Source organism: Myotis brandtii, unplaced genomic scaffold (genome assembly GCF_000412655.1).
Source record: "Myotis brandtii unplaced genomic scaffold, ASM41265v1 scaffold304, whole genome shotgun sequence".
NCBI lineage: Eukaryota > Metazoa > Chordata > Mammalia > Chiroptera > Vespertilionidae > Myotis > Myotis brandtii.
Window position 1 is genome coordinate 939,767 of NW_005361607.1, and position 15,775 is coordinate 955,541.

Below are 15,775 nucleotides of genomic sequence, written 5' to 3' on the forward strand. Positions count from 1 at the left end.
CTTCAAATATGCTGATGCCCTACGCTCGCACTAAGCCAACTGAATACAAATTTGGGGGGTTAGACTCATGAATATACAGCCAGAGTTTTAAAAACAGCATGTGTTTTTGGCAGGTTAGAAGGTATGTGTCCTTAGAACTCTTTTTGTGGTTGTTGTAATCCTCATCCAAGGATTTTTAGAGAGAGTGGAAGGGAAGGGGAGAGACAGAGAGAGAGAAATATCAATGTGCGAGAGACACATTGATTGGTTGCCTCCTGCACACGCCCAGACCAGGGCCAGGGATCCAGCCTGCAATCAAGGTATGTGCCCTTGACCAGAATCAAACCCACGACCCTTCAGTCTGTGGGCCAACACTTCAACCATTGAGCCAAACCAGCTAAGGCCCTTGAAACTTTTAACATCTAAAACCCCACCCCAAATAAGAATTCCCCCTAGAGCAGCGGTTCTCAACCGGTGGGTCGCAACCCCTTTGGGAGTCGAACGACCCTTTCACAGGGGTCGCCTAAGACCATCGGAAAACACATATATAATTACATATTGTTTTTATGATTAATCACTATGCTTTAATTAAGTTCAATTTGTAACAATGAAATTGGGGGTCACCACAACATGAGGAACTGTATTAAAGGGTCGCGGCTTAGGAAGGTTGAGAACCACTGCCCTAGAGCTTCCCTAACAGGCGATCACCTGACCTGGATTTAAAGCCAATAAGGGAAGTGCTGACAGCCTCCCAGCATGGCTGGACACATCTCATAATTGGAGAGTGCCTGCTGCTGCTGAGCTGAGGTCTGCTGGTTCAGCCCCATCCTTCGGTCTCTGCTTTCAGACAAATGCAACTGAGCCAGTAAAAGAACAAGGACAGTCCATAATCATCTTTGAAGCCCCAGCACTTAATAACAGGGGTTGGCACGAAGTAGGTGCTAATAAGTATTGCAAGAAGGAGAAGTGTTTGTGTGTGTGTGTGTGTGTGTGTGTGTGTGTGCGCACACGCAAAAAGGTCATCATTACTCCTGTGCTCCAGCTATGATCCGGGATCTGCCTGACTCCAATCCCTGGGTGTCCCAGTGTACCCCAGTATCCACAGCCACCAATGCAGAAAGACGCTGCTACAGCAGTATCTACTACTAAGGGTTCTTAAACATAATCCAGCCCAAAACATGTCTGTGATGGCTACCTTGGCAACAACTGACGGAAAACACCTACAACCACATTCCTTTAGATGCAGTTTCTGCTGCATCATAATCTCCACCACTCCCAAATGATCTCTGCTCCTTAAAAAGTTACGTATCTGGCCCTAGGTCAGTCGGTTGGAGATTCATCCCATACACCAAAAGGTTACAGATTCCATTCCCAGTCAGGGCACATACCTAGGTTACAGGTTCAATCCCCAGTCAGGGTACATGTGGGAAGCAACCGATCGATGTTTCTCACATCGATGTTTCTCTCTCTCCCTTCCTCTCTCTAAAATCAATAAAAACATATCCTCAGGTGAGGCTTAAAAAAAAACAAAAACAAAGTTAAATATCAGTTGAAGTTTATCATCATGCATCACCTACCTGCCCAGTGTAGACTTCTGGGTTTCAACCTCAGGGCTAGGGCTAATGACAGAAATTCCCCAAAGAGGACACATCCTCACTCCCTGTAAAAAATTTCTGAGGGTAAACCCAACCGACACTTTACATTTGTGGAGTCACAACCTCATTAGAACAATCTCATTAAATGGGAATGTCCTCTGGTCTGGCCATTGAAAACAGAGGCCATCTGTTCCCAGTTTCTGTGTGATATATGGTCCTGTCTGCCTTGTTCTAGTTCCTTTAAATGGACTTGGCTTATCCACTCAAACGAATGTTGTGTAGGAGCTGCATATGCAAAACAACTACAGACACTGGCACTCTCTTCTAAAAAAACACCCAGACCACTTGCCAGTTTCAAGGGTACCCACTCTGCGCTAATAATGGGTCCATGTCCTTCCCTCATCAAGCTCTCTACTGTGGCTCTTGTGCTTTATGGAGCCAAGTCTCTCCAGAATCCAGGCCTCTGATGCCACCCTACTCTGGCCAAATGCTATTCAAGCTTTTAACCTCTAGGACATAATTACTGACATCTATGCTTCTCCTCTAAGTCTCACTTTCACTGGTACGAGACCTGTGACCTCATGTCCCACCTGGGCCCTTTGGATTGATCAGCCAAGTCTGCACCAGCATGTCTCCCACCACCAGGGAAAGAGAGAGGAATGGTCCTACCTTCATGGTTTACTGGTAAAGGACGAAACTGCTTATCCAAAACAACCAGAGAACACGTGGCATCAAACCCAAGCCCTCGGATTTGGTTTAAATCGATCCCTTGTACAACTTTCTGTTTTAAAAGAAAACAAGAATATAAATTACAATGCAAGGCTTTTTTAAAAGTGAAAAGAAATTATGACTAGAAGAAAGTGAATCATAGAATAGAAAAAAAATATTTACAACATAAAATAGATAAAAGTTCAACATTAGAAGAATTTATAAATAAATAAGAGAAAGATAACCAATCTAACTGGAAATTAAGGAAAGGGCATGACACATCACTTCATAAAATATAAAGAAATAGTCAAAGAGCATATAGAAAGACTCCCAACTCCATTCCAAATCAATAAAATATGAAACATACCAAATTAAAATATACCACTCTTTGCTTTTCATATTGGCAAAAATGTAAAAGATTAATAGCATATCATAGTGGCCAGATATGGATATGTGGACCTTCTAATATAGTACAAATTTTGAAAAATAATTTTATAGTATTTGTTAAAATGTAAGACATGCATTACTTTTGGCCCAGCAATGCCACTTCTAGGAATGTATCTTAGCAAATTATTAGCATAAGCAAAGAAAGTCACCTGTAGATAAAGGTTAACTGCAGCACTGCTTAAGAATATATTTAATAATTAGAAAAACTATTTTTTTAAATAGATTATGGTACATCTGTAAAAGGAAATACTCTACAATAACTAAAAAGAAAGAGTTAGAGAAGCAATTTCTGGGTATGGTGCTATGAATAGGTCAGCAAATCCTCTTAACAAAATAAAAGTATAAAACTGGGGGTAAAAATCATCAAAAACAACCATTTGCACCTGGCCCGTGTTGCTCACTGGTTGAGCATTGACCCATGAGCCAGGTCATGGGTTTGATTCCCGGTCGGGGCACATGCCTGACTGAGTTGCACGCTCGATTCCCAGAAAGGGAAGTACAGGAGGCAGCCAATCAATGATGTTTCTATCTCTCTATCCCTCTCCCTTCCTCTCTCTCTAAAAATTAATAAAAACATATAAAAACAACAAGATCCATTTGGGGGGCTATAGAAATTGACCAAAGCCACATGACAAATTGAAATGCATTTATTCTTGAAAAATCAAAATTGTTCTTAAAACATTATCACCAAAAAACTTAAACTCTAGGACCAGATGGTTTCACTGAGAAATTACACACAAAAAAATAATTTTAAGGAAAAAAACAATATTAATCCTACACAAATTTGTTCAGGATATGGTAAAAGAGGGAACATTTTCCAATACATTTTACATGGCCAGTATTACCAAGCCCCCCCCCCAAAAAAAGAAAGAAATAAGAAAAAGGACACTATAGATCAATAACTGGCATGAACATAGCTGTAAAAATCCTTAACAAAATATTAAGAAAATAATTTTGCAATATATTGAACAGCATTATACACCAAGATCATATAAGGTTACCCTAGGAATGCAAGAGTAGTTTAATATCCATAAATCAATTAATGTATTACAAAATTAACAGAATAAAGCACAAATAAATATCAAATGATCATCTCAACAGATGCAGAAAAAGAAAGAAAACAAAACACTCAATAAGCCGGGAAAAAAGAAAACTTCCAAAACCTGATAGAGAGCATCTATAGGAACCTGCAGCTACAATCACACTTCATGGCATGGCAAAATGATTCCCCCCTAATATAAACAAAGAAAGGATATACTCTTTCTTCACTTCTACTCAATCTTGAAGTAGAGGTTCTAGCCAATGCAGTCAGGCAAGAAAAAGAAATGTGAAGCATATGGATTGAAAAGAAATGTTAAAGTATCTTTCATTGCAGATGACATGATTTCAGGTGAAGAAAATCCTAAGGAATCTACAAAAAAAACAAAAACAAAGAACACACACACAAAAATTAAAAAGCTACTAAAACTAATAGGCAAGCTTAGTAAAATCACAGGAAAAAAGACTAACATATAAAAATCAATGGTATTTCTATATAATAGTAACTAAGTTATCAAAATTGAAATTAAGAAAACAATTCCAGCCCTAACCAGTTTGGCCCAGTGGATAGAGTGTTGGCCCACAGACTGAAGAGTCTCAGGTACCTTGGTTGTGGGCTCGATCCCCAGTAGGGGGCAAGCTGGAGGCAGCTAATTGGTGTTTCTCTTTCATCTATGTTCTAACTCTCTATCCCTCTCCCTTACTCTCTGTAAAAAAAAATCAATAAAAATATATTTTTTAAAAAAATTCCACTCACAATAGCATCAAAAAAATAAAACATTCAGGAATAAATTAAGAGAAGTTCTATACCTACACCCTACAAACTATAAAACATTGCTACAAAAAAATACCCTACAAGTTGGAGAAATATGGGGGACATTCATGAAGTGGAAAATTCAACATCGTTAAAATGATAATCTCAAATTAGTCTACAGATTCTACACAACTCCTATTAAAATCCCAGCAGATTATTTTTAGAAACTGACAAACTGCTTCTAACACATAGAAATGTAAAGGACATAAATGAGCTAAACACATTTGAAAGAAAGAACAAAGTTGGAGAACTTATGTTACCTGATTTCAAAACTTACTAGAAAGCTACCATTACTAAGTCAGTGTGGTACTGGCATAAGGATAAATTTATAGATTAATGGAACAGAAAAGCAATCTAAGAAACTCAAAATGTAATGGTCAATTGGTACTGGATAAAGGAACCAAAACAATTCAATGAGGGCAAAGACAGTCTGTTTGGCAATGGTGGTAGAACAACTAAAGGCCCATATGATATGAAAAAAAAAAAGAAGGACTTAGCTCATACCATATGTAAAAATTAACTCAACATATATCATATTCCTAAATGTAAGAATCCTATATAATAAAAGCCTAATATGCTAAGTGTCCGGTCATCCGGTGACCAGTCAACTGTTCAACCAATCAAAGCATAATATGCTAATGATATCCTAAGGCCACTCAACCGCTCACTATGACAAGCAGTGACCACCAGGGGGCAGATAGTTGACTGGTTGACCTGTCACTATAATGTGCACTGACCACCAGGGGGCAGACGCCCCGACTGGTAGGTTAGCTTGCTGCTGGGTACCGGCAAATCAGGACTGGGCGAGAGGGCCAGACATGCCCTGGAGCCCTCCTACAGTCCCTCCCCAGCTCCGATCCTGCATTGGTGGGGTCCCTCGGCCTGACCTGCGGCATCTCGCGATCCGGGACTCCTCGGAGGATGTTGGAGAGCCAGTTTCGGCCCAATCCCACAAGCCACGCCCCTCAGAGGGCGCCAGACACAGGGCTCACGGCTGGCGAGTGCTGCTGTGGCAGTGCAAACCTCTCCCAATAGGGACTGGACGTGAGCCCACGGCAGGCGCAGTGGGGCCGGGATGAGTGGGAGCAGCAGGTAGGAGCTGCAGGCGGTGTTGGACTGCAGGTTTCAGCCCGATCCCCGCAGGCCACCCCGAGGGACCCCCCACCCATGCACAAATTCATGCACTGGGCCTCTAGTTAAAACCATAAAACTTATAGAAGAAAACATAGGAGCAAATCTTTTGTGACCATGGCTTAGACAAATATTTCTTTAAAAGCAAAACTCAGCCCCAGCTGGTTTGGCTCAGGTGATAGAGAAAGTGGAACCCTCATACACTACTGGTGGATATATAAGATACAACCACTTTGAAAAAAAAAAGGTTGGCAGTTTTTAAACATAATTTGCTATACAAATCAACAATTTCACACCTAGATATCTATCCAAGAAAAATAAAACATAGACTTGTATGTGTATATTCATAGCATCACTACTCATAATACCCCAAAATTAGAAACAAATCAAATACCCATCATGGTTTAACCAAATGGTTAAACAAGTTATGGTATATCTATACAATAGACTAGTACTTAGCAAGAAAAAAGGACAAACTACTCATATGTGCAACAACATGAATGAACCTTAAAAACATGTTAAGTGAAAAAAGTCAGACACAAATTAATGCATTTTCTATGAATTCATTTATATAAAATATCTAAAAAAGAGTAACTATAAATATAGACCAAAGATAAGAAGTTATCTGTCTATGGGGTGAGAACTGACTGCAGAAAAGGAATAAGGAACTTTTTAGAGTAACAGAAGGTTTCTAAAATTGGATTAGCATGATGACTGCACAACTCTGTACATTTAAAATCACTGAATTATATATTTAAAAATAGATTTTATGGTGTGTAAATTATACCTCAAGCTGTTAAATATAGTTTTAAAAGCTGAGCTATAAAAAAATGAAATGGAAAGATATCCATTTCAATACAATAAGGTAAAAAACAATAAAACAAAAAAGTATACACAACAAATGGTTAATGGTAATTGCCTCTGAGAGCAGAAATGGCAGTTGGAGGAGACAGAGATTTTTCACTTCATTATGTAATTTTTAAAGATGTAGAATAATAGATTTATTGATTAACTCTAATTTTTATTTTTGTTTCTATGGTTTTCTTTTTTTGAAAACACATGAGTGGCCATAATCATTAACATTTACCATTTCCCAGTAACTTCAAACCTGACAAAAACCTTTTAAATCCCACAAAAGCCAACCCAAAAGAGTCCATCCCCATTTAAAATGCATAATTCTCTTTTTGCCTATTTTAGAATGGCAGACTTGTAACCTAGGATTCTAATTCTTACTATGTACGATGTTCCTCATATAGGAGCTATACACAATTATAGATTTTCAACAAAGAAAAGCATTCAATTTGTCAAGTAATAATCAATAAATAATAAAATGCTACCATATATCGAGCACCTATTATGTGCCAGGTACTTTACATACAGTATCTTATTTAATCCTTACAAAGCCCTCTGAAGATACATCTAATATTTCCATTTCATAAAATATAAGTGGAGGACTGGGGAGGGAAGGGGGGAGCAAGTATTGCTCTTGTCACACAGCCAGTAGATGGCAGAACCAGAATTCAAACTCTGAACCTGTGTTCTTTCTATTCCACCATACTGTCCACCTATGTCATCAGAGATTTTCCTGTTGCCCAAGAGACTCACCCTGTGGAGAGGGCATGTGCTCTAGGGGAGAACATTTGCTAGTGACTTCTGGCAATACCTATGTCCCACAGCGCCAGGTAAATGCCCTCTGTCTTTACTGCACTGATTGATCTAGACTTACATGAGCATGAGGACCAAACCCAATCCCCTGTCAGGCAGCATGGCCTCATGACAACGAGCTGCAAATACCTGGTTTCAAAGCCTAGCTCTACCACTCTGGCTATGTGTGACTGAGGGCAGGTAACACAATTCCAGCCATTCTAATCCCCCTCTGGCCTTGCCGGACCTCATCTCGATAGCATTTATAGGCACGGCTTCCTCTGTCTGGCATGTCCATCATCCTTCCATCTTGGCTTGGAAATCACTGGATAGTGGTTAAGATCAATGGTACTGGGTGCAATCTGAGTCTGAAGCCTGGTTCTGTCACTTACTAGTCATATGACTTTGGGAAGCCAGAAAAACAGTTTCGTTGGTTGCACAAAGCTATTACTTGCACCTATATCTCCTAATGATGTTCTGAAAATGCAGCAAAATAAGGGGTGATTAACCCAACATCTGTCATTTGGTGCATGAGAAATATCAGCCATTATTAGAATAAATTAGCTGTCTCAAATCTTTGAATTTGTGGGAGGTCAATCAATGAATCAATAGGCCAACCCTAACTTCTACCTGCCCTGACAGTGCAGGCCTGACCTGGGCAAGCCCATCTCTCACAGGCCTGCAGCTAGTCAAAGGAGGAACTGGGTGAGATAAACTCAATACCACAAGGCAGCTTTGGAATAGAAATAAACCGGGAAGATGGTGTCAGAAAGCCACCTTCTGGTTCCAACTCCACCACTTGTGAGTCAGTTTAATCCTGCACTAATCTCATTACCTTTCTGAGCCTCAATTCCCTGAGAGGAAAGATATCTCCCAGGCGAGGATCAAAGGAGTCAATTGGTTTGAAAGTGCTTTGGAACCAGTAAACCTTTATAAGAAATAAAGGATGGAAAACCCACTCAATGCCTCATTAACCGAATGTTCGATGGAATCATTTTTATGTATAAACTAGAGGCCCAGTGCATGAAATTCGTGAACTGGGAGCACTGGGGGGGGGGTCCCCTCAGCCGGGTCTGTGCCCTCTCAAAGTCCAGGATCCCTCACTCCTTACCGCCCACCTGCTCGCTCCTCACTGCTCAGCTCGCTGCTCCTTAGCGCTGCAGTGGAGGTGGAAGAGGCTCCTGACACTGTGCTGAGCGGCGCTCCCACTGTGGAAGTGCACTGACCACCAGGGAGCAGCTCCTGCATTGAGTGTCTGCCCCCTGGTGGTCAGTGTGCATCATAGCGACCAGTCGTTCTGGTCATTCTGCCTTAATGGTCACTTAGGCTTTTACTATATAGACTGTAGTATGCTCTCTCTGTCATGTAAGCACATATATAACTGATAGGCAAAGGGATGGTGATCAAAAAGAGCGGATATACTCAAATCTTCCTAAGAATCATGGTGGGAGTAAGCTTCCAGTAGGAGCAAAGAAAACACTCTCTTAAATCTATTTTATGAATCCCCTCTGAAGAGTTCCACATTCTAATCAAGGCCTTTCGGTCACCAAGGTTCCGTGTCTCCATCTCTAAAACAGAAACCTATCACCAGGAACTGGAAGAATTGTGACATGCATTTACGTCTGATTTGTTGGGCAGCCACTCTTATTTCCCCAGTCTTATATGGAAATGCCTTATGATCATGCTTACCCAAGAGTGGGACCACCCTGCCCTACAACCCCACCTCCATCTACAACATCCCAGAATCAAGGCCGTCAGGGTCACACTGCCCAGAAGGCCCCTGGGACTTGACCTGCTGACCTGAGGATTCTTTTCTACGCTGTTATTAATGGAAGAAGAAAGCGGTCTAGTAAACTCTCTCCAATGTCTTGGCATCAAGGGAATTTCCCTGGCTAGAGAGAAAGCACATTGCTCTTCTAAAGAATTTCCAGAGAAGGAGATTACGGCAACTTGGTTTGGTAACCTGGTCCATGTCTAGCAACTGTCAACTCGTAGCTATGGGGCAGCAAACAAATATTTGGAGAAGGGGTTGTACATCGCTTTGTTCTGACTGTGGGAACCAGTTCAACCCTGCATGTGTTTTAGATCAGCAGGCTCTGCCATATTGGTGGGGAGACAGAGGTTTCCAAAGAAAGAGCTGGAAGGTCAGAGGCATACCTGGTTTTATCTTGAGCTCTATTTGGGTCGAAGCCTGGAGCCCACAGACAGAATCCAGCTTGCAATAGAGTTCTGTGTGGCTGGTCCTGTGTTCTTTTAAATCTTGATGGGAATGCCTTTGTCAGCTCTGGGGGCATGTGTGGGGCTATGCAATCCCTGATCCCTGGTTCCCTCAGGCCCATTGCTCCCTGTTGCCTAAACAATTCAATTACTCATTCCGTCAATCGGCAAATATAATCAGGCCTCTTCTAGGGTCAGGCTGTGAACTCCTCTGGGTACTTGGGAAACAATGGAAAGCAAATTATATTTTTTTAATTCCTTGTTCTTTTGGGGATTATATTTTAATAGGGATAGATAACAGCTAATAAACCAATTAAATTATATAGTGTATGTATAGTATACAAGAAAGTGATACCTCGGGGATCAGGAATGCTGGAGAAGGAAGAGGTGGTGCTGAGAAGGTGAGATTTGAGGAAACACTGGAAGAACCTGAGGAGCAGACCGTTTGGAAATCTGGAGAAAGTGTTCCAGGAAGGAAACAGCCAGTGCAAAGGAAGGCCCAGAGGTGGGAACAGCATCGAGGCTAACGCAGCTTGTGTGGCTGTCTGTTACCTGTGAGGCCCCTGGGGGCTCTCGATCTGACAAAATCTCCTCTAGGGACTCTGAAAATGGATCAAGCCGATCGTGGACCATCGCCTACACAGCATCCTAGCTGAGGCGTGGTGTTGTCCCTTGAAGATAAGGTGGGGAAATATAGGCCAAACACTGCCTTTTATGTCAGTGACACCAACATTCTTCCAAGAACAGAAACTCTGAAACTGCCTCTACCTCGTTCCTCTCCACTGTTCACCAAATCCTGTTAGATCTTTCTTCCAAAGTCTCTCAATCCTCCCCCTCCTACTTATTCCTCCACCAACATTCTAATCCCGCCATTCATTGTAAAGCTGGTATTATTAAGCACCTGTGCGTGCCAGCATGCAAGACACAGGCCTCCCAGAGCTGACAGTTCAAAGGAATCTCAGCCCCCAGAACTTCATTAGAATCATGCTGCCTCTAACTGGCATCCATGAATGTAGTGCCTGTCCCCTGCAAGCCATCTTGAATCTGCTGCGGGTCACGCTGAAACTCTGGATGATTCTGGAAAAGCTCCCTTACGGGCCTCAGAACCGGCTAGCCAGGTGGGCCCCTACCATCACTTCCAGTCTCCCTTCTTCCTCCTACTGGAGCCCATCTGCTCCAGTGCTGGCTCCTTGACATCACCATCTCGCACTTCTGCCCACACTATTCCCTGGTTCTGAACGTCCTCTCTTAAGAGTTCCCCAGAGTCATGTTTAGGCCTACATCCTTCCTCAAACTTTCTCCACTGATTGGGAGTAGGGAGGTCCCAATTTCTTTAATCACTCATTTTCTTACACTCCCTGAGTCTACTGTATGTTAGGACCTGGGTGAGCAAACGATAGGTCTGCCCTCCTGAAACATAAAATCTGGTAGGGAAAATTGATATTAACCCCCAAAATGAATGGCTTTATTATTTATTTTGTTGTTTTATTTGATTATGCAATGATTTTATTATTTGATATTAATCAAAGAGTGAATGATTCATCAACCATGTAAAGTTCTAGAAAGGAAAAGTATAAGATATTGTGAAAACATTTTGCAAATAGAACAGAACTCAATCTGGAGGTGATATTGGGCAAGGAAAGGTTTCTTCCTTGAAGACCCAACTTCCGGACTGAAAGGCAGTGCAGCACAGCCCACGGAACTCTCTGCCATGGGAAAGGGTCTGCTCTGTGTGTTTAACACAGTAGCCACCAGCCAAATAGCTACTGAGCACTTGAAACATGGCTAGTGCAACTGAGACACCGAATTTTAAATTGCATTTTAAATAAATAAATAGATAGATAGATAGATAGATAGATAAATAAATAAATTGTATTTCATTGTAATGAACTCAAGTAGCCACACGTGGCTAGTGAGTACTGCATTTGATAGTGTGGATCTAAGGATGAGCAGTGGGAGGGGAGAAGAAAGCATGTGTGTGAGAGTCCTGAGGCTGGAGGGAGCACCGCATGCTGAGGACGTGGCAGGAGAGAGTGGCTGGGATTCAGAGCTGAGAGAGGCATCGTGAGAGGAGACAGAAAAGGAGGGTGAAACCAAGCCATGAGGGGCCGAAGGCCATGTGAAGGAATTTCAGTTCTATCTAAATGGTATTGAAGAGTCGTAAGCAAAAGAGTAACATGATCAGGTTAGCATCTTAAAAAAAAAAAAAAGAATCGTCCACCTCCAAGAACAAGAATGGACTGGAAGGGAAAGGGCATACATGAGGAAATGGGTTAGGTTCTCCCACAAATCTAGACAAAAGGTGAAGGTATGTTGTGTTGGAAATGGAGAGATGTGGAGAGCTACACAGAATTATCCTATCTGATTTCAGGCTCATCACCTATTGCCTGCCCTGGGTGACTTAGGGGAAGTCAGTTAAGTCTCTGAGTATCAGTTTTTCTTTTCAAAGGTAAAATGAGAACAACAACCCCTTCCCTATCCAACTTGTATGACAATCAAATGGATATGAATATGGGTTAGGGAGATGGGTGAAAAGGTGAAAGGAATTAAGAGGTACAAACTATCAGTTATAAAAATAGTCACAGGGATATAAGTAGAGCATAAGTAATATCCTATATAACATGGAGCTAATATGCTAATTAGACCGAACAGTAGAACGACCATCCGGACGACCTTCCGGATGAAGCTGGGGCTGCAAGGGCCAAGCCCCTTGCATGAATTTCATGCAGCGGACCTCTAGTAGTCAATAATATTGGAATAACTATGTATGGTATCACATGGGTACTAGACTTATTGGGGTGAGCACTTTTTAAGGTACATAAATGTCTAATAACTATGTTTTGCACCTGAAACTAATGTAATATTACATGTCAACTGTTAATTTTTTTAAAAAATTATAAATAGCCCTGGCTGGTTTGTTCAATCCCAGTGGAGAAGAGAGAAGAGGATCTGGAGCCATCTCACTAGGGGTCTGGTCCTGTCTCTAACACTTGTTAGTTTCAGAGCCTCACTATCTTCAAGTATCAAATAAGAAGAATGGCAATCCATCTCACAGAGTTACGATGAGGGACGCCAGAATGTTTTTTTAATTGTCTGTTTTTAACTCTAAGTAACACTAATTCAACAACCATTTATTGAGCACAAAATCTGTGCTGGGCTATGTGTTGGATGCTAGGGCCGGGTGGAGAAATCATTTGATCTGGCCCTACCAAGGCTTCAGGGGTGAATTGCTGAAATGTTTGACCAAATATAGCAGGCTAATTTTTAAGTTGATGATTTTGTATGGCCCGCCAATGATGTTATAAATATCCACATGGCCCTTGGCAGAAAAAGGTTCCTCACCCCTATGCTAGGGATACAAGGACAATTCTCTCCAAGAGCTCAGCTCATGGTTTAAAAGGGACCAAACAAGTCACCAACTTCAATGCAATCTGATAAGGGCCAGGTGAAGGTGGTGGGCTCTGAGGCAGCAGGCCTTCTCACCCTCTCTTTCCTCTGAGGTTGACAAGCGAGGGAAGAACTGGTCAGGAGTCATCTAAGAAGGCTCCCAGGAGGAAGCAAGACTTAAACTCACCTTGTAAGATACCAAGGAGTTGGGCAGGTAAAGGAGGTGAGAGAAGAACATTCCAGATCATGAAAACAGAGACATTGCATTCATTGGTAAACTCAACAAATATGAACTGAGCATCTTACAAGTGAGGAACTCTGGAGAAATACAGATAAACAGAAGATGACCCCTGCTCGGGGTGCACACATATTCCGCATGAGTAGACAGCCAGGCAAAGGCACTCGTAATTCAATGTAGTTAGTACAACAATCACAGGAAGCTCAAGGTTCCCCACACAGTGAGTGGCTAATTCAAAATACTTCAGGTGGCTTCATACATTTCCTAGCAGGGTGAGAGGAGGCTGGAAAGAAAGGCAAAGGGCAGAGGGTAGGGGTGGGGTGCATATTAGTCATGTGACCTTGGGCTGGTTACGTAACCTCATCAAAGTTCATTTCTTCCTGCTCCAAAACAGAGAATAATAAAAACTACATCAAGAGGTTGTCGTACAGCCCTAGCTGGTTTTGTTCAGTGAATAGAGCAACTGAAGGATCTCAGCTTCGATTCCAGTCAAGGGCATGTACCTGGGTTGTAGGCTTGATCCCCCGCCCCAGGTGGGGGCATGTGCAGGAGGCAACCAATTGATGTGTCTCTCTCACATCGACGTTTCTCTCTCTCTCTGTCTCTCCCCCTCCCTTCTGGCCTCTCTAAAAATCAATGGAAAAATATCTTCAGTGAGGATATTTTAAAAAAAAGAGAGGCTGTCGTACAGATAAAATGAAGTGATACCTAAGCTTCCCTTATACAGTGGGGCCTTGACTTACGAGTGTCCTGACTAACGAGTTTTTCGAGATACGAGCCATCTCTCAGCCGATTTTTTGCTTTGAGTTGCAAGCTAAAATTCGGGTTATGAGCCAGCTTCAGATACCCCACGGCTAGTTGGCACAGCGAACGTCACAGTGAACGCCACATCAGCCCAGCATCACGTGTCTCACTCGTTCACTTTATGATTTGACATACGAGTAATTTGAGTTACGAGCTCCGTCACGAAACGAATTAAACTCGTAAGTCAAGGCCCCACTGTATAAGATACCTGGATGAGGATGATAGCATAGTACCTGGAACCTAGTTAGTGCCCAAGAAATGTTAGTTGCCATTATCATCATCACCGTCCTATTGTTATTATTGTTGTTGTTTTATTAACTTGACTATGGGGAAAACCAAGTGAATGACTTAGGGAGAAGGACATAGTGCAACTGGTCTCAAGCTCTTAACTTTCTAACGTCCTTGAGAAAACAGAGCCACCAAGTCAAAATGGATTTTATGGTGCACTCTGCCCTCGCCCAGTGCTTCTCAACATCTTACATAGAAAGAACCCTAACCAGGAGGGGGATAGTGACTGTTCCTATGAGGTGCCTCCCTAACTGACTTTGACTTTCAAATACATTTTGTCTTACAAATCCATTCCCCTCATTTCTGTTCTCCTCATCCTCATCGCCACAGGAAACAAAGTGCTCACTCATTTCCAGGCACTGCAATGGCAGTGCATATGCATCAGCTCATTGCATCCTCACCGCAGACCTCGAGAGAGAGGTACAACGACCATTCCCATTTTACAGATTAGGAAATTCCTGCAAGAAACCTTACGTAGCTTGTCCAAGATGACAAGCTAATAAACGTTGGAACTGGGACGACGATACAGGCAGTCTGGCTCCAGAATCGGTGCTCTGTGGTTGCTGCTAATATACAGATGCCTCCCTCCTTAAGGAGGGGAGCAGCTCCATCCAGGTTTGCTGCAGCGAGAGAGCCTCGCTGAGGACCAATGCCCACAGCACTCATGTGGCTACGGGGCCCACACATAGTGAGTTGGCCGCCACTGGGAGATGATTAAAATCTGCCATTAAACCACGCTGTACTTAGAGCAGACCTTTTTTAAAGTAGCTTTTCATTGGGGGATTATATTTTCTTCTTGACAATTTCCTTAATGGCAAGGAAGGCTATATGTTAGAAGAACAAAGGAGGCCCAAGGGCAATAAGTAGAAGATTCTCACCAAGATGGGGCTGAGGGGGAAGGAGGAGGAAAATTAAACAGGCAGAAAAGAAGATATGCCTTCTTTTATTCCTATACTGCTCCAGCGCCACCCACCCCCACCTCCTCTCTCTGCCATCTTCTCCGGGGGCACTAACAGGAGCCCAGGGCTCATTAAAGTTTAAACAGACTGATCAATACGGATAGAATGGTGAATTGTCCATCTGTAAATTGCCAAGCCCTTCATGAATATTTAAGGAACTAAACTAGGAGGAGAAGAGAGGACCCGGGACTTCATTTTTTCCCTCTGAAAAATAAGGAGAAAAGAATCTCTGTTGTTTCTGATCACCAGGATATAAAACTGAATAGTCAAGTGAAACTAAAAATGAACAAGTATTGGCCAGCATCACTTCCTTCCCCAAGCCAGCAAGCTGACTCCAATCAAGGCCCGCAAGGCGAACATCTGCCTAGCACAGTGGTCAGCAAACTGCAGCTCGCGAGCCACATGCGGCTCTTTGGCCCCTTGAGTGTGGCTCTTCCACAAAATACCATGTGCGGGCGCGCATGTACAGTGCGATTGAAACTTCGTGGCCCATGCACAGAAGTCAGTATTTTGTGGAAGAGCCACA

The 15,775-nt window shown here is 42.4% G+C and overlaps 1 protein-coding gene across 7 annotated transcripts in view; it reads right to left on the minus strand.

Moving 5' to 3' along the window:
• The window catches only part of FGGY (FGGY carbohydrate kinase domain containing), a 412,417-nt gene that overhangs the window by 370,912 nt on the left and 25,730 nt on the right, over positions 1-15,775 (minus strand). For 6 of the 7 annotated variants that reach the window (XM_014542556.1, XM_014542559.1, XM_005869840.2 and 3 more), the window contains exon 3: positions 2,244-2,355. In XM_014542556.1, coding sequence (XP_014398042.1) covers positions 2,244-2,355 — 112 coding nt within the window. Of the gene's footprint in view, positions 1-2,243; positions 2,356-3,987; positions 4,064-15,775 lie in introns of those variants that run through there. The other variant, XM_014542557.1, reaches the window with a different exon arrangement.